Genomic DNA, 19,420 nt, shown 5'->3' on the forward strand with positions numbered 1-19,420 from the left:
CTTTTTCATAGGATTACTGGTTGTAAGGCAGTTTCACAGATAATGGAAGTCTTCTGCAATATGATGTAAAAGTTTTGTGATGTTGGGTTTTTTTGGTGGTTTGTTTTCTTCAGAGCAAACTCATTATTTAGTAGCGAAAAACCTGAAGATTCTAGTGTCTCCCTCTTGCTGTAATTGGGTATTTTTGATAAGAGAAGGGCAGATCTAGGCAAGTTTATAAGGAGAGGGTATGTCACTGTGTGATTCCTTTCTACCAATTTTATATTCCATTGATGCAGTTGAATAACTTCGCATTCAGCACTGTTGTTTCTATAAATCATTGCCTCTCCTGGGCATAATGTGTGGGCCTTAGAAGGTCTTTATTTGTCTCCGAATAACTGTGTATAGGATTCAGATTTTTCTTACATTTGCTAAAGCAGAGGATAAAAATGCCATCTTGTAGCAACCAAGAATATTAAGTAGATAAAGTTAGCAGGCAGAGGAATTTCATTGTGTTTGATGCATAACATTTATCATACAATCATTTATTTTTTCCTTGGTTTGGCGAAAACAAAGAATATATTGATCCTGAAATGAACAGACACAGCAGTCCGTATTGTTAGATCTTTATCTATTAAAAATGGAAAAACAGCACTTCAGCAAATTCTTTGGCCTCTCCTCATGATTACCCTATTTATTGATTGTTTGCCAAGAATGTATGCATCTTAAGAAAGCCAGGGTAAGAGCATTAAAAATATAATTTATTACGGCTTTTTCAAACAGTGCATTAATATTGTACTGCGAAGCACTGGGGCTCTATAAAAAAGACTTTCTGACGCCTGCAAACATGTAAGTTCCATAAATTCCTAAATAGGAGATTTCAGCTGTCTCTGGTATTATGTGATATTTGCACAGCAAACTTTAATGCCAGGACAGTTTTAGACAAGGATTCTACAGACTTCACTGCTCCTTATGGCAGACGTGCTGTTTACACAGGCTCATAAACCTTCAGCAAAAGCTCCTAAGACTGCCTTCAGGTTTAAATCATGGGGTATTTTTAGCAGTCAGCAGTGACCAGCGCACTCCCCTTTCCATGCTGGAAGGTTATGAAGTTGGTGGAGTTGGAAGCCTCGTCCAGCGCTTACACAAATAATCAGTTCAGAGAAGTCCCCTGTTCAGCTTGACTCCCAGCATCTGGAGGACAATGTGACAGTTTGCTGGAAGGTTTAGTAGCTAGATTGGGAATTAAAGGCTACTGTTGTCGCTTTATCAGTAGCCACCTTAATGATCTTACAGGGTCCCTCTAAATAAAGTCCAAAACAACCCTCATATATTTCAACAGTTTGAAAAACCTACAGTTATTTCATAGGTCTCAGGAGAAGCAAAGAGCAGAACAGGTCTGTATCATTCTATAAGAGGAGAAATCAATGTGTATGTTTTTGTTGTATTAGTAACCCAATTCTTTGAAGACTTCAGGACAGGGGGAGGAGAAACCAAAGTACAGTAATTTCACTTCCTGCTCGAGTGCTTTTTTTTTTAAGCATTGCATTCATAGTGACATTTTAAAAATGCAGTTTAATTGTAGAAGTTTCTCTGCTTACTTCAAGCAACAAAATTCCTACAGCCTTTTGGTGGTGGTGGTAGTTTTTTTTTTTAATCTTCTTTTTCAAGTGCAGGGTTTCTGTTTGACAGGCGCTAGATAAAAAGTGGGGCCGGGCTGAGAAAGCACACCTTAAGAAAAGGGGTTGGAGGTTTTTGTTTATTTGTTTAGAAGGTTTTGCCAAAGTACCTTCCAGCCAAGGAAGAAATCACCCGTTTGCATACTGCTGTTTTTGCTGTGGCCTCCCCCAGTCTCTTTCTGATCCCTGACGGGTTCCCTCTCTGGTATAAAACAGCCGAACGAGTGACATGAATATTGGCAAGCTCCGCAGCTTGTTTTTCATCCCTAGCCTGTTGGGTCCCTCCAAATGAGTCTGCGAGCCTTTCTAAGTAAACCTAAAGGGGTTTATTTGTCAGAGCTAGAATCTCTTGTGAACAGTTCACTGAAGCTGTGGGGTAGGTGCATACGTAGAAAAATGTAGCTGCTTTTACTGCCGGCTTTGTTCAGCAGCAACAAGCAAAGAGGGCGTTTTTAAAGGGCATCCCTAGTGTCAGGAGGAAATCCTGATTTTTATCTGTGCTTGGCAGGCACTCGACACCTTCAGAAGTTGGTTGGATTCTGTGAGTCCAGAGGGCAGAGCTTATAGAGGCATTAATGTGATAGGACTAATAGGGGATCCTGGGTGCCCTGTTAAAGTAACCCTAGTCATCATTTATGCTAAAGCTGATACCCTCCTGGCAGCTTGCCACAGTATAGTTTAGATGCATCTGCTTTTAACCCTTTTCCGTGTATCTCCGGAAGTCTGACAGTACGCTGCGTAAACACCTCGAGTACTACCACGTTCCGTGATTTCTGTTTCTAGAAACCTCTTTGCTAACAGTGGCGTGGCCTGTGTTTGTTAATCATCTGGCTACTGAGTTATTACGTGGGATTACAGTAAAATAAAGAGAGAACACCTCAAGTCTATGCAGATTACTGTATCCTAAGATGCCCTGATGAGGCCAGTTTCCTCTCCTCTCATTTTTATCCCATTTGCTATAGCAAAGATTGTTCATTTTAAAGACATGTGGTTACTGTGCTATCTTCTTAGTCAGATAGATTAAAGGAGTAGCCATCAGAGTAAAATCTCATTCATCTACAGTATGCACATATTGAAATCGTGTATTTTCAACATCAGTTTGGTTAAGTTTTGTGTTTCTTCTATGGACTCGTTAAAGTCAAGGTCTTAAAAAAGGAGGAAAATGCTAATAATTTTATCGTCAAATATAATTTGTTTGGATACAGACAATGAACGTTTAATGTTAACAAAAGTGTGTAGGAAGCCCAAAGGTGGGTTCTTTCGAGGACAAGTGTAGCGAATTGCGTTTGCACACCGGGTGCCACTCACAGCAGATCAGACGAGACCCTGGCTCCTCTCTCATCAGCCTTATGATTTGATCAAAAAGGTAGTTCTGCATTAATTGAGGTGGGGAAACGCACTGTTAAAATTAAAGCAGAGCCCAAGTTACCTCAGGGCCAAGTTCACATTCTGTTTCAGTATTTCTCTTACAACTTAAAAAAATAAAAATAAAGGCAGGTGTATGTGTGTGTGTGCGCGCCTGGATCTCTGTGCCCTGTCTGCCTTGGAAACACAGCCGCCCCTTCTCTCACTGTGTTGAAGATTTATTTTCACGGCTTCGTTTTTCCTCCCCCCAGACTGTATTTCTGAAGATCGTTGGTTTGCGTCTCTTTTTCCTCTGTGTCCTTGATAGGAACCATGCTACCGGTTTTCTGCGTGGTGGAACATTATGAAAATGCCATTGAGTACGATTGCAAGGAGGAACATGCAGAATTTGTGTTGGTGAGGAAGGATATGCTTTTCAACCAGCTGATTGAAATGGCCTTGCTGTCTCTGGGTTATTCGCATAGCTCTGCTGCCCAGGCCAAAGGTAAATAATGCAGACGTGGGGTTGGAAAAATTGCTTGGCATCCTTTGTTTACCTTGCAGAGAAAGCAACTGAATATTTCCATTCAAAAAACTGTAGCCTGTGTGTTACATGGGTTCCTTCTAGACTGTGGCTTTAAAAAATTGGCTTAATTCAGTTTGGTTTAGTTAACACACATTTTGCTCATGTGGAATGTTGAGGTAGTTTTTTTTTTTTTTTAAATTACTTCAGCTGAATCATTAGTATGCTTATTGACCTTAATAATCTGCTCCACTGAGGACCCACAAGGAAGTGAGGAACGTATTTGAGCAGATGGACTGTTGAGAGTCAATTTGCATTTATGACTGAATATCTAGTTCTGTTTCTTTTATTCTGTTTCTGATGGTTTTATGGGCTGTAAAGTATTTTTCAATGCTGATTCCCGTTGCAGTAGAGAATCTTATCTAAATCGTAAAGCCATTTAGAACTGGTTCAGCTATGTCTTATTAGAACTTCCTGCAAGTTAGGAAAATGTGGCCTCTGCCTAGGTTTTATTGATGGGGTTTTATTTCCAAAATAATAAACAACCCCACCGTCATTTACATAATTTCACAATTTAGAAAGCTAAGCTGTGAATATTTTCATTGACCTGCCTTTTAGAGGGAAGGGAATCATTCAAACAAATAACAATATTGCTTGTGGTGGGGGGCAATTAAAGAAGAAAAAGAACAAACCTTCTACTAGATATGTTATCTGAAGGGTAAAATAGTTAGTGACATATTCTCTTTATCTGGAATAGGGCTAATCCAGGTTGGAAAGTGGAATCCAGTCCCACTGTCTTATGTGACTGATGCCCCTGATGCTACAGTAGCGGATATGCTTCAAGACGTGTATCATGTGGTCACATTGAAAATTCAGTTACACAGGTGAGTCAGGACAGCAACTCTAGGGCAGAACATTCTACTTACCTGATCATCTGAAATAAAGCATCTCTGGTCACCCTTCAGTTGTGATTTACTCTGTGTTTCAGAAAGGTTAACCCAAATTGATTTTGTTACTTTACCCCTTCTGCTTTATTTTCCTAACTTCAATCTGTCATTAAAAAGCAACCTTCCCCCCAAATGCATCGATCTGTGCAGGTTATCAGACGACGAGACTTTGTATGTGCAGTGGATTAAATGATGCATTACAAGAAGGCATTTTACATAAAGTTTACTTAAGAGAAAAATATTTTTGCATATCATGAACAGTGCCATCTGTGTACATTTTGTGAAAGAATGCCTTATTCGCTATTGCCGAGCTCTTCTTCGTTTATGTATACATATATTTTTTACCATTTTAACTCGTATGAACAGAGTCCTGAAAGGAAAGTGTTCCCACGTTCCCGTGTTTCACCATGGCTCGTGAGAAAGCAGCACACCTTAAATTGTCTTCCCAAGCACATCAGAGCAGGAAGGTAGAAGTAACGTGAAAAAATAGCCACCACAGGCAGCTGATGTATAATTCATGCATCGATACAGCAGATGTGTTGTATAAAGTAATTAACTAATCGGAACAATCAGGAGACCGAGAGCAATCTCCAGATGCATCTGTTTGATGCGCAAAATGAAATCTGTCTGTCTTAAAGGAACGTTCTGCAGCAGGATGCGATCTGGTCATAATCCCCTTTCTAATCTGTGTCTCCAATAGTTGCCCCAAACTAGAAGACCTGCCTCCAGAACAGTGGTCCCACACCACCGTCAGGAACGCGCTGAAGGACTTACTGAAGGATATGAATCAGAGTTCCTTGGCCAAGGAGTGCCCCCTCTCACAGGTACTTGGCATTGCCTGTCCTAAATGATAGGACATTGTGGGCAGCCCTAGTTGGAGGTGTAATAGGGTTCCCTAGTCTAAAGCAACTGGCATCGGAAGCAAGAATCTCCCCAAAAGGCAAAGTGACTTGACCGCTGGTGACTTTCAAAAATATGCCCTATTTGTCCTGAACCAGAGCCTTTACACTTTTTCTCCCTTGGGGAAAAGAGCGGAGGAAAAACAGCTCAGCGGAACTCTACACTAGCTCGGTTGTAGATTCCTCCTCTTGAGTGCTCTGAGCTTGGAAGCTACATTGTCCTGAGAGCCTTTATTTAAGGGAATAAAGGTGGTATGACTTCCAGGCACCCCTAGGTGAGTGGGAAGGGCATTGGAAGTGTTAATGTTCAAAACTGCACCATGCTACCTCAGTAAAACAAGAGTATAGTATAGTTTTTGGATACTTTGTTCATTACCAAAAAAAAAAAAGAAGAAGAAATAGCATTTAGTAAAAAAAAATTTTTTTAAGTAAGAACAGAAAACAGAAATCTCTTCCCTGTAACTAAAGATTAAATAGTTATTATTTATCAGGATTTTGTCACCAGTTTTATGGCATTGGTTTACCCCCCCACACCCCAGCTTTTTTTTTTTTTTTTTTTAGTGGGATCATATGTTTTCCTCTGAGATGTCTGTCATACCATCAGGAATTTTTGAAATGAGACAAAGATTTTTTTATTATTGTACTCGAGTTTTTAGAGTGAATTTTGGTAGAGGCAATTAAAACTCTACTGAGAGATTGCCTCTGTTTCTAAATGTAAAGCCAAACATCACTTTTGATGATGCAGAGCTGATTTCAAATAAAAAAGAAAGGATGCTGTGAACCTGCTCTTCATGGGCTGCTCATGTGGTCACGACGTAACTGTGTCGTACTGTCATCTCTCAGTGCCCACACCAGTGAAGGTCATGCCGCCATAGAGTATAGTTGAAGTGCTGGTCTAACTAGATTTTTACTAAATTTTTAAAGTTTTTCTTTCAATGCAAGTTTTAAATGTAAGTGTGCATGTTAGTCTGTCAGTCATTTGGACTTGAACTGTATGAGTGCTGTAAACATTTCTGCAACTGAGATATTCTCAAAATGTGTTTCTAATGTGATGGCCGTGAAGATACGTGGGTACCTTTGGAAGGAAGGTTGTGGCCTTTTGTGCTGCCGTTTCATGGAACCTCCATGTATTGCAGGTTTGCTGCGTTACAGTCCATCAGCTTTACTTTGTTATTTGTTAGCAATTCTAGGAATGAAGCAAATGAATTAAGTTTACAGTTAATGATGGCTTTTTATATGCTTTTAAGGTACGCTATGGCCACAGGTGAAATATTCTCTGGTGTTAAGTGTCTGTTTCTTGAAAATCAGAGCAAAGTCTTTTTGTCATTTTAGCTGATCTTCTCTTTCTCTCTCTCTCACCCTTGGAGTAGGCAGGATGTGAATTTATAACCATCGAATAAAAGTAATTTAAATTAATTAAACACAGTTAAATCAATAGGATGATATAATGAAGCAGGTGACTTACCTCTGGGGCTTTGGATTTTGCAGACAACTCCAGCTAGTTTGTCACTTAGTTTCAGCATTTGAAAATTTGAAATGTCCTAGAATTAAAGGCTGGTTTATTTGTTTGTTAACTCAGCGTTAAAATACATATAAATACCCAGTATAGGAAACTCATGTATCTTCATGTTACTAAGTGTCCCATTGATTTGGAAAGGCAGAGATTTAAGGCATTTACTGTGAGCCAGAGAAGAGGATGCTAGTATAAGTATTTATTGAAACAGGCAGTGAGAACTAATTGTTAAATGACATCAACATTCAGCCAATAAACTCTACCTCACTATAGCTTATAAATACAATTGTGAGTTTACTTAATGTTATCATGGGAAATGAATTAAATACAAACTATTATAATGTTAAACAGAATTAACAAAATGAAATTCAGGACTTGGTTTTGGAGTCAGACATGGGTGAATTCCTATAGAGAGGCCTCGAGAGGAACATGTATGCCTGGGTAGCTGGGGACCCTGCTGTCATCCTTAAGTGGTGAAACTAGGCTGTAACTTCAACATCAGTTGTAATTACAATCTTCCTTTCTTAAAAAAAAAAAAGAAAAAAAAATTTGTAAAAGTATACATCGTTCAGCAGTGGCAGCAAATATTTGAAATTAATTTAATATTTAATATTATGAAAAAGTGCAACTTGTTCTCTAAATGAGGGGGTTATTTTATATTCTGCTGCATCATCTTCTATTTCTCTAGAATGAATTTGTGAATCTGATGCTCAATTCGGAATGTTTTAATTATGGACTATTTTCCATTTGCCTCTTTATTTTCTCTTCTGTCAGAAGTTATTAGTTAGAGGAAATGCAGACACGCTAAGGCCTCAGCCCCAAATATATGCTGAGCTTGGTAAAACTGCTCTTTTTTTCCTCCCTGGTGAGATTTGGTGATGAAGATGCTGTGGTGAAAAATGCCTGGCAAATAATAAATACAGCCTCAGTCCTGTACAAAATGGGACCTAACACCAAGAAATGCTACAGCTTAAGACTTTTTCCCCTCCTGTGGAGTTGTGATTCATTCACGTGAGAACTCTTAGCATACAATTCAGCATGCCCATTTTGCTGTACATTAAGGATTTGGTTTTGTTTAATATGGTAAAATAGCCCAGTCTTGAATATGGCCATTGGGTCCCTAATGATATGCTGAGCAGAATGTCCACCCTGTGGGCAAGGAGATTCCCTTTACTGAGGAGTGGCCAGGAGGGAAGGGGAGGGGCAGCCCCAGGAATTTGCCTGTGGTGTCCGGCAGGCCATGCCTCCAGTGCTCCCAGGAGGATTGTCCCCTACTTGCAAAGAGCAAGTCCAGTTTGCACTTCCAATCTTAGAACTAGAAGATGTTATCTTTCCCAGAGATTAAAGTCAAAATGCTGGTTAGTGACTGACCCCCAAAGTCCTTTCCCAAGGATGCGTTTTAGCATGTTGATTTTAAAATGAAGACTTAGGTTTTCCTGCAGTAATGTTTTCTTGGATAATCTTTGCAAGGTTTTCTCTAGCCGCAGAAATTCCATTAAGTGTGCGTGGGGTTTGATTTATAACTCAGACCTTTATTTCTGTGACTGATTTCCTATCATAAATCTGCCCAAATAGATTGACATCCATTTATTGTTTTTTCTACCACGTGTTTGTTTATTTTTGTAAACTGTTCTAAGGCATAAGAAACCCTTAGCTCATTATGGATCTGAGGTTGGGCGCTGTTTTGTTACTCTTGCTTTTTTCAGTGGATGTGGTTAGGTAAGGTGGGTGTTGTATTCTGACCTGCAAGTAAGGAAGGGAGAATAAAGTCTGACGTGGGGATAAGAAAGCTTATGGTCATGGGAACTTGGAGGGTATGGATTTGGAAGGTCAATTGGGATCTGAAAAAGTAAATATTTTGATGTACGATAAAAATACATTTCATTTTGATTTAAGTTTCCCCTGAAGTTTTAGAAATTGAACGTTAGATAAATATGTATACATTCAGTACAAGGATAGATTCGTTTTGTTAAAAGTATCGTAAGTAAAAGGTCAGTTATTACTTCTGCCAGACTAGCGTCTTCCTTCTAAAAATGTTTAGGTCACATATTCCTAAGGGATTTTAATCTGATATATGTGCATTTTTACCACCCTTCCCCACCACACACACGTTCACATTTGTGTACACAAACACACACACGCTCACACATCACCACTTTCATATTTTTAAGGTGCCGGTTCTTTCTGTTTCATTTCTCACCTGGGAAAAGTAGCTCCAAGCCCGAGTCCTCCATAAAGTGAGAACTGTCATTTTTATTTTCAAGTAGCAAAAGATATATAAAATGAATTTAAATTCGAACGTTCCATTTAGAAGTAACGTGGAGAAAAATGATATTTTGGTTTTCCTTTTTCTGACAGCATCTAGGGGTGTAGAATGTGTCAGACTTTTCATGAGGTACTGGCAAAACAGGCGAAAAAAGAAGCCACCTTGCCCTGCTGAAGCTTGGCGTTTAACCATGCCCATTCTCTGAAACTTGACAGTCATTTCCATAGACATTAATAAACCCCTGTGTTCAGCTGGTTTTCAGTCTGTATTATACAAAGCACCAATTTAAAAAATCCCTATCTTTTAGGATGTAGATATATATATATATTTTAACTGCACTTTATATTATTGTTTTCATAATTTTTGGGCCAAAATGACGTCTGTAAAAAAATTCCAGTAAACATTAATAATCACATTTTCTCCAGAGAATATCCAACATCAGTATTCAAATATTGTATTTCAGATGAGAGTCTAACCTATGAAATTTATTCACATATTCATATATTTGTTCATTCAAAAATATGTATTGACAGTCTGCTGTGTGACAGGCATTCTATTTCCTATGGAGTAATGAGGGTGACACATCTTAGTAGTTGAAATAATAGTAACTTTCATTTAGTACTTTTACAGTATCAAGAGTGTGTCTGTCACCCTAAGTGGTATATGGTTTTATATCCCCATTTTCAGTTAAGGAACCCGAGCCATGGAATGTTTAAGCAAGTCTCATGATTACGGAGCAGGTGAAGCAGAGGGGCGAGAATTCATACCCAGACCCTGTGAGCTTAATCAAGTATTCTTGGATGGATGGATGGATGGATGGATGGAAGGAAAGATAGATAGATAGATAGATAGATAGATAGATAGATAGAGACAGAGGCCTTTTTAAAAACATTTCTCCAACTAATTTGATGTTTTATAAAATACATTTCTCTGTAGTACTGATAACTACTTACAGTTTTCCAACTGTATTTATTCTTACTGCTGAAAGTTTTCTTTAACGTATGTTTTGTTTTTGTATCTTTGATTTTGTCATTCTTACCTTGACTCACTTTAAAAATACCATCATGCCCCTAATTTAGAGTATTCGAGGGTGATTTAGACCACGGGGACTGATTCCTGGGATAGTCTGGTATTTGGGAGGTTCCAAAAAGTTTGACTGTAAGAACTCTGTTGGCAGTCACTTCTCCCCGTCTTTACATCCTGTCCGGATCAGTAGGTATAATTGCGCTAATAGCCCTTTGTTTTGACCCCCAAGACAACCTTAGATATTTGCATGGGAAACAGTGGGCAATTTCTCGAGTCTATGTGAAAATATAGACCTTAGTCATTCACTGGCTCAGTGTGATGACCAAGGGTATAACTGGCAGCTCTATTTAAAGTTTCCTGTTTGAGATGTGCTTGTAGGATTTTGTACCTGCCCCTTCCTACCATAATATTGTAAATCTATTGTAAATCTTTCATTAGATATCATATATTTTGAGGAAAAGCTCCACGTAGGAGCTTTTCTTTCCTCTTTTAAATGGCAAAACTTTTCCCAGTTTTTACCTTACTGCCCAAGGGAGTCCGAGGTTATGAATATCTGCTTTGCCAGGCATGGAAGTACTTGATCCTAATTGGATTTTATTACTACTTTCAGCAATTAATGGCGAGATCCATAAAGGAAATGGTACACCAGTCTTAAATGGGCAGTTGTGTGAATTACTAAACTTACATCAGATTACTTTTTCTGTCACCTTTTTTGAACCAGTTATTACTTCACTCTAGTACCTCTTTCAAATTAGACAGTGAGATATCTGTTCTGTGTTAATAATGTAATACGTAGCATCTACAATAGACGTGTCCTCCAAATTGCAAATTTGCTTTTTTGTGTCTCATCTATCAGGCTCATTTTTAGCCGGTTTATATACATAAGGGTTTTACTGTAGCTTGATATTAGTTCCCTGTAACCTTTCAAAAAAGCCAAACTTAATAAAGCATTAACTTCAAATGGATTGATCTCAGATATTTTATGGCCACTATCTTTTCACAAGAATAAAACATAAAAGAGTTTAAGCCATGACAGTTTAGAGGGTGCTTTGACAATGTGTAAGCACTTCATTTTCACTTAATAGATTTTTACCTATGCTTTGTTTTAGATCTGAACAGGTTTCCTCTGACCTCAAAATCACTAATGCAAGGAAAATTACCATATCATGAGTGCATTTCCCCTATTTTTTTCTGATTTGCAGAATAATAAATACTGCCAAGGCTTAGGAGTAGACATGGCCTGAGAGAAAGCCTATTAAATGCTAGTTTCTAATTTTTTTAAAAAGTTAACCAAATCATGCTAATCAATCAGATTTTCTTGCTCAAACAGAGCTAGTTTTAAAGTGCTTTTGGAGTGTCTTTTGTCGGAATGACTGCGTAAATTTCAAGTTGGGCTTTCTCTGGATTTGCTTTTTAAACCTGTTTTATTTCATGTCAGATTTTGGTCCCCAAAAAACTCATAAACAAACAAACAGAAAACCCTAAATTCAGAATAATCAAAACAGATACTACACGCACCAGATTTTTTCCTCTTTCTTTGGAAACTGCTTGATTGTAAGGTGCTCTGTGTATTAAAAAGCATAACAGAGCCTTTAACGTAACAGGAGAGAGCGTCAGCCAGCCTCCGCAGTTCATTGCCAATTGAAATAAGGAACGCTCTTGCTGTTGGGACTTTTAAATCTAGACTTAAAAGTTATTTGTTCTGATTAGCATTTTTAAAATGGTTCTGTTAGGAACTGTATGTGCTTTAGTTTTAATTTTAACTCATAATGATTGTAAAGCACCCTGGGATCCTTGCATGAAGGGCGCTACAGAAATGTAAGATTGTAGTGGGTTCTAATATGCAGTATTATTATGGGGTGCTGGAGTTCCATTATGGACAATTCAGGAGGCTGCAGAATTCCGCATTGTAGAGAAGGTGGCTGACTTAAGAATCTTTTTCTTTTCTCTCATTCTTACTCTAAAACTTCATCCTCTTTAGTCGTCTTTTTCTTTCTCCTTTTCAAAAGACTATTCTCTTGTATGGCAATATTTCCCCATGAAAATGCTAATCTAATTTAGTTTACTCAAAGAGGTTAAAGAGGCAAATGATGTTGAAAGTTAAGAACGATTAAAGCTTTAATTGTTAGCACCGTTTGAAATCATATTCTTATCTAGATGACAAGACAGGGTATTTCCTCATTGGGTACCACCCGACTGTCCTAGGCTTGTCCCATTTTACTATCAATCCAGCGCTTATTCCTATGCAACTGAAAAACGTGGAGCAAACCAAAACGAGTATTAACTTTATGAAACGTCACAATAAATATTTCCCCAAATGTGTTGAATCTCCTCGATTATGTTAACATAGGGCAGAGCTGGATCTCATTTTCTTTTTATTTCTTAATGGAACTATCTTTGGAAGTGATATATTTCATCAGCCACTGCTCTTTGCCATCACATAATTAGTAAGCTAATAGCACTCGTTCCACGGGAGTCAAGAATGTGAGCTCTGTCGTTACCGCTCTGTAAATTCAGGCAAGTGACTCTCCACGCCTCATTTTTTAAATCTATAAAGTAGCAAGATAATAGTACCAATTTTTCAGGATTGTTAAGAGAATTACATGAGTTAATACTTGTAAAGCATTTAGAACAGCGCTCAGTTCTAAAGTACAGTATACTTGTTTTTCTACAGCCTGGGGATTGAGAGTTTGAAAGGTCACTTGTGGGTCTAAGAAACTTTGTTGCTAACATAGAAGATTTTGGTACAAGTGTCACTTTTTATGGAAACAACCAAGAACTTTTCGTTTGTGAAAAAATTAAAGGGCCGTTTTATAACTAACTCATTCTCACCTGTAAGGAATGCTTTTAGCGCCCTCCTTAGAATCAGTATAAAGGTCTGATGCATCTTAAAATGCAAGTGGGGGAAGACTCAAGCATGATGCTTTAAATAAGCACATTTGAAAGTTAAGCAGATGTGGTATCTTAGACTGGACAGTGTCAAAGATGCCTGGTGTGGACTGTCCTCTGGATGTGAGTTTTTCCAGTGTTCCTTCCTTTAACTACCCTCCACCCCCCACTCCCTACATCCAAGTCTCTGTCCCTCCTTTATGCCCCCCACCAATAGCACTTTGTACTTTGTTTTGTAATTATCTGTGGGCTAACTCCGTTCTCTGAGTACACTGTAATTGATGGTCACAAAGGGACTAAGTTTTATTCATCATCACATTCAGAGATCTGACGCATAGTAGGATCTCAGGAATATTTGTCAAACCTAAACAGACTCATAGAATTTTCATCATGTTTATTTCGTGAGCTTATAAACTATGTCAGTAGTTTTATTACTAGTATTTTATATGTAGTCTTATCTATAATATCCTACTTTACAAAATATATTTCCTATTACACTTAATTCTGAACTTTTAATTTACCTTACCAAGAGCAAATTACTTCTACATTTTCCTCTAAGAAAACCTACTGATATTCCAAGCTGTCCCATATTTTTGCTTATATTGTCACTGTTCTTGAGTGTATGTACAAAACTTCTATGTTTATAAGCAGAACAATAGTCTTGGGAGGTACAAGGGACCCAGAGATCTAAAAACTGCTATAAAAGACCTAATTATACGTCACTGTTAAGCACACTCTAACGACATATTTCCGTGCACATTTTAAATTTTTCTTTTATAATCGACTATGTATTTCAGCTTGGCTGATAGGTTTCATTTTGTCTCAATTGCGTTATATTTGAGATCCATGCTTTTCTAATATTAGTCTATTTATTTATGTTTGTCTATTTCTCATATTTAAAAAAAAAAATATAAAGCGGGGGGAATACCAATAGCAGAATCAAATGATTTATAGACCAAGATGCTGACACTGCCAAGCTGGAAATGCCAGCAGTTAAGTACCACCCCCTGTTAGCTCACAATGTCTCTCCCTCAGCTGAGGTTCCAGAGGCCACATTTGGCATTGGAGACTCCGTTTGGGGCTATAAACATCTAGTGTGTAAAAGTCAGCGGTGTGAAGGTCCAGAATCACCTGAATTTAGAAAGAGCTGCAGGTGGAGATAAGTGTTGAGCCATTGCAGAATAGGCCTCAGGGGCTTGGTCTGTCCACCCTTCTGCAGGAGGCACCAGCTCAGCCTGGCTCTCACGCACCCGGTGATGGACTGAGCTCCTTACTTCATGACGGACAGCCCGTCCAGCACATTTTTTTTTTTACCATTTCACCATAACTCCCAAAGAGGTGATTACCAGTATATGGCATTTTCCTAAACTGTAAAGCACTTTCATAATACTGATAGAGGTGAGCTAGGTTAATTTGATTTTTCTCTATGACCTCATCCAGAGGTGACATTGGTTTATGTTTATTTAGTAGACGTGGGAAATCTTGGCTAACAACTAACAATTAATAAAACACAGAAATCAAGGACATGACTTAGCCCTCAGTCTCCTGTGAAATCTTGGATCAGATCTGGGTGTGATCCACTGCCCACGCAGTGGGCTCCCAAGGGTTTGTGCAGACCCAGAAGTTCCAAGCCTCTTTTGGGGAGTATATATGTGGGGAGAGCTTCCATCGGTTTCATGAGACTCCCAAAGAAAGTCTTTGGCCCCATAAAAAGCTAAAAAGCAGTCTTACTTTTCTCCCCAGTTTTTAGGCAGTGTGGCTTAAAAATCTAATAGCGTTCATACAAGGAAGGAAGGGATATAAAATCTGTGGAGAGTTACAGAGTCTAATTCTAGTATTTACTTTTGGAAAAATGGATTGTTCAGACTACTTTAGTTTTTTTTTCACTCTGTGGCTTGAAGTTTCTCAAAATGCTTTATTTAGGACCTCTGGAATTTAATACAAATTTGGTATCTTTTTCTGCTATTTCTAAGTACAGATATGAGAAATTTTAATCTCCATAGAGAATGGGAGATTTAACCACACAAGGGCCATCAGAGAAAGAAGAAGCAAGCACTCCCAGCGCTCAGGATTTAGAATCTTAGGAAATGATTTTTGCTATAAAATCAAATAAAACTCATTAGATTTATCTAATGAAAAACTTACGAAAATTCTGTTTGGAGTAGCGTAATGTTTAATGATAGTGAGTATATTTTTAATAATCATATTATAAGCAAGATACCGAGGGACTCCAACCTTCCTAAAAAATAAAACTGTAGTTGGTAATGTCTGCACAGTGAATGCATGATGGGTATAACAATCACATCTTCTTTAGTCACTAAAGAAGACCCTGTAGGACCTGTGTCTGGGAATGCCTACAGATCTCATAGAATCTTCAAACTGTTAGAAGGGACCCTGCAGATTATCTAGTTCATTTCCCTTCATATTGCAGATGAGCAAACCTAAGCCTGCAGTTAGTTTGAAATATTACATGCCCTTAGTAACAGTACGCTTTTTAGCAAATATTTTCTAATTTAAGCTCTTTACCAATGTATTCAATTCGTTTGAATAAGAAGGTTTCAGTAGCATTAAGAACGATCTAGATGATACTTATACAAAAAGATAGAATAGAGAATCTGGTCAGAAGATATTATCTGGGCCTTACGTAAAATTACTTTAATTATGCGGAAAAGCCATACGAACTGTGAGCCAGCATTTCCTTTAAACATGATGAATTGGCTATTTAAACCATTACATAAAATTCCTGTGCTTCGAAACGGTCACATTTTCATCTTTAGGAAATGTAGTAAGAGAATTAAAACAGAATTGCCCAGGTTCTCTTTGTGCTTCCTTTTGTACTCCTTTGGAGCTTTGTACCGAGTTTCTATATTTAGCACGATACAAGGGTGACTCTGTGTGACGATGCCATTTTCAAGGCACCGGGATTGATCAAGATGGCAAGAGCGTTAACGATGGCAACTGGAGTTTAAGTAAAATTTAGAAGTGATTAGTCTCTTCTCAACAAATTGAGATGCCGAGTATGCCCCAGTTGTATCTCCCAAGAGAATAGCTTAGAAAGCAATAAAGGATCCAGAGGGAAAGATTTGGGGAACCTAAGCTAACATCACAAAGAGAATGACCCTTAGAAATCCTGCCATTTGCTTCCCATAAATTGAAACCCAATTCCCTTCCTCCCCTCCCTCAATACCAGATGGGGACTACCTGTGAATTTTCAACAAATTCGTTCCATGTCACCATCTCCTATGATGCCTTGTTTGTAGTATTTGATATCCTGTGGGATGAAAAGAAAACCCCATTTACTGAGAATCCCTATTAAAACAGTGTTTGAATGTGGAGTTGATTCCATTTGATCTGAAGTTAAAATTTGACCCTTAAGTTTCCCACGCGCATCTAAAAACCTGCTGTGAAAATTCAGGCCATAGGCAGGCCGGACCTAGAGAAAGGGGAGGGCCAGCCGAGTGTGTGAAGTTACACTTGTCAAAAAATAAAAATGTAAAATAATAGAGAGCCAGCAGTTTGACAGATTGTTCAGTAAATGCTCATTTTATTGAAAATTATAAAAAGGTGCTTAATGTCTCTGTGCCATTAATACAATACATAAAAAGGTTACTGTCAAGATTAGTGTTCCGACCCTGAAAATTAACTGCGGGGCTTTATAAAGCATCACTGTGTATCGCCTGAGAAGTTAAAGGTTTCTGTATATACATTCTGCACGCACGGATATTTATTTCAGAAAACAATTATTTTAGACTTTATGCCAAAGACATTAGCAGTTATGTGCTTTCATTTAAGACATGGATGTACCAGATATATATTACAGACAAGGTAGAACCATGAAAAATCGCCTTACAGAATTAAACCTGTGCAAGATGATTTCCCTTGTGTCTCTGGAGTATTCCAATTCAAAACATACATTCCTTCCTACAGAACAAGATATTCAGATTCCTTAGTTGAAATTAATTAGCATTCAGAAACCAGATAGCATGTTTTTGGGTATTCATGAGATCTCTGTTTGAAAAAAAAATGTTTTTAACTTGTAGAAATGTGTTGCAACACACAGATGGGAAGAAAAAGGAAAAAAAAAATCTCTTTAGCAAGCACTGTGTGTAAAAGGAATATTACATTTTGCACGCTCCTGATTGCTCTGTGTAAACAGTTTTTGACATCTGTCTTTATAGTTTTCGAGGAGAGGAAGACTTTGTTAAAAGAATCATTTTTATACAGCAGTCCCCATTTCAGTCTTGCTTTACCTGTATTATGAAAGCAGATGGTCTGCATGTCTTTTGAATATTTATAACTATCAAAAACAATCTCTTGCTATTCACCCTTAGGCTTATGAGATGTCAGGACTGTTCTGGTTGAAAAAAAATCATCTTGGGTGTTTACAGAAAGAGGATTACATTAAGCTGAAATGACTATACATTTTCCAGTTTAATATTTGTCCATCAGCTGTTTAATCGTATTTAGATAATTGTGTAAATAAGATGTTGTAGCTTTTGCCCTCTCTGCTGATGGAGCCTGAAAGCTTTAAACTTGGGTGAACCACCATTTTGTAGAGGTTCTGGCACCTCTTCCCACCTCAGTCAGACCATCCACAAGTCTTTAGTAAGTTTTGATCATGATATCACAGTCCTGTTAAAAAAAAAAAAAAAAAAATTGTGCACGGAAAGCCTGTATGGAGATCCCATGAATGCTAGGGACCTGCTGGCTTCCGGTACAGGCTGTGTAGTTTATTAGAGTGAACTGTAATATGCAAATAGGGTCCAGCGCTCCAATTACCCTTTAAAGATGGCATGGCTTTCTCTTTCTTCTCCATGAGCACGCAGCGCTTTGAGGGTATTTTGGAAAACTTTTGGTATAGTCGGGGTTAACTGGTTTTTTGACTGGAAGCTGAGCAATCAGAGATAACAGATTTTGCTGTGGTTGGTTGATTTGGCAGAAAAGCATGAACAGTTTTGGTTTAAATGATTGAATAACCTGATTAGCATTGTTTGGGGGTGGGTTTTTTTGTTGATGTTAAAGGCACAGCAAAGCAATTTTAAGGGTAATCAGATCACTGCCTTTCCCCAGTTGATGAACCGTTTTTTCAGAAGGCCTCACCTCTCCCCCCAACCTCTTCCTTGGCTCCTAAGATGACCAAGGAGAAAAATCAAAAACTCTCTTCCTTCGGTTTTCTAAATGTGTTATAAATACATACTTAACAGTGTACGTCCTATTCTAGCGGGGGGTTGACAAGATAGAATATTTTGAAAAAATTATGTAACTTCCACCAATTCCTTATGGGTTTGGGGGTTGTTTTTTGCTTTTCAAATGCAGAGACCTGCAGTATTTGAGAGCAAAGGTTCAGAATGTTCTAACCATATCGAAGTCAGGCTGTAGAAAAATTCCACCCTTACCTTTTCACAATTAGAAAGGTTATAAATAATGTATTTGGCTGAAAAGGAAGCTCAGCCTGTGGCAGATGGTATCATTCTAGAGAACCAGGGTTTCTGTGAAGATGGCATTCTTTCAGATCGGAACTCGAGCAGACTCTCAGAAAGAGCCGGAGCTCCTCATAGGGCGCAGACATGTGCTTTATGGATCTTAGAAAAGCTTACAACTTGGCTCCTAGGATGAGAATATTGTGTCACACTGGGGTTAGGAGACCCACAGCCAATTTCTGCCGACTTCCAAACTGTATTTCCTGACGCTGGAAGCTGGGGCCTCTTCCTTGGTTTGTGTTCCTGGGTAGTGTTTGAACTTGGGATTTACACAGAAGGAGTTTTATCAGCCTGGTTATTTTAGTCCCTGAACGTGGATGCTTTCCACAGACTGGCCACCAAATAAGAAGACTTGTCAGGCAAGCCGTGCCCTTTTCCCAGTGCTTTGGAGAAGCTCGTATAAATAGACACCCAGAGATCTGGGAGAACACGAGCACTGAGCTCGGTGACTTCCAAGACATCTGTGAGGAAGTAGCTTCAAAAACCTGGAAGGGAGCTCTTGCAAATTCAAGAACAAAGGTTCTTCAAACTCTTTGAGTTTGAGCTTGACAGCTAAAACTGATGGATCGAAAAGATTCCCTGTGACAATTAAACTAACATTACCTTTGACCTTTAAGAAAACAAAGAGAGAAGAGGACTTTCTGGTAGCCTGCAGTAATGACTTATTTCAGTGACCTTTTATCCATCACCAAATAGGTTGCCCAGCCCTGTGATAGGTCCAGGCTATATGGAGATAAGCCCCAAGGCTCACCCACCTAGTAGGAAACAAACAGCGTGATGGGTGCCATAGAGGTTCTATGTACGGGATGTTTGGGCCATCAGGAAGAGCCTTGCAGGAGTCCGCGCTGAAATTGTATCCTAGGTGAGCAGCTGTT

General features: G+C 38.5%; 1 protein-coding gene across 3 annotated transcripts in view; it reads left to right on the plus strand.

Annotated features, from left to right (window-relative positions):
* The window catches only part of SATB1 (SATB homeobox 1), a 93,403-nt gene that overhangs the window by 18,846 nt on the left and 55,137 nt on the right, over positions 1-19,420 (plus strand). For all 3 annotated transcript variants that reach the window (XM_065875712.1, XM_065875710.1, XM_065875711.1), the window contains 3 exons: positions 3,331-3,507; positions 4,283-4,409; positions 5,173-5,296. In XM_065875712.1, coding sequence (XP_065731784.1) covers positions 3,331-3,507; positions 4,283-4,409; positions 5,173-5,296 — 428 coding nt within the window. The remainder of the gene's footprint in view (positions 1-3,330; positions 3,508-4,282; positions 4,410-5,172; positions 5,297-19,420) is intronic.

The sequence above is a fragment of the Phocoena phocoena genome, chromosome 4, assembly GCF_963924675.1.
Source record: "Phocoena phocoena chromosome 4, mPhoPho1.1, whole genome shotgun sequence".
Classification (NCBI taxonomy): Eukaryota; Metazoa; Chordata; class Mammalia; order Artiodactyla; family Phocoenidae; genus Phocoena; species Phocoena phocoena.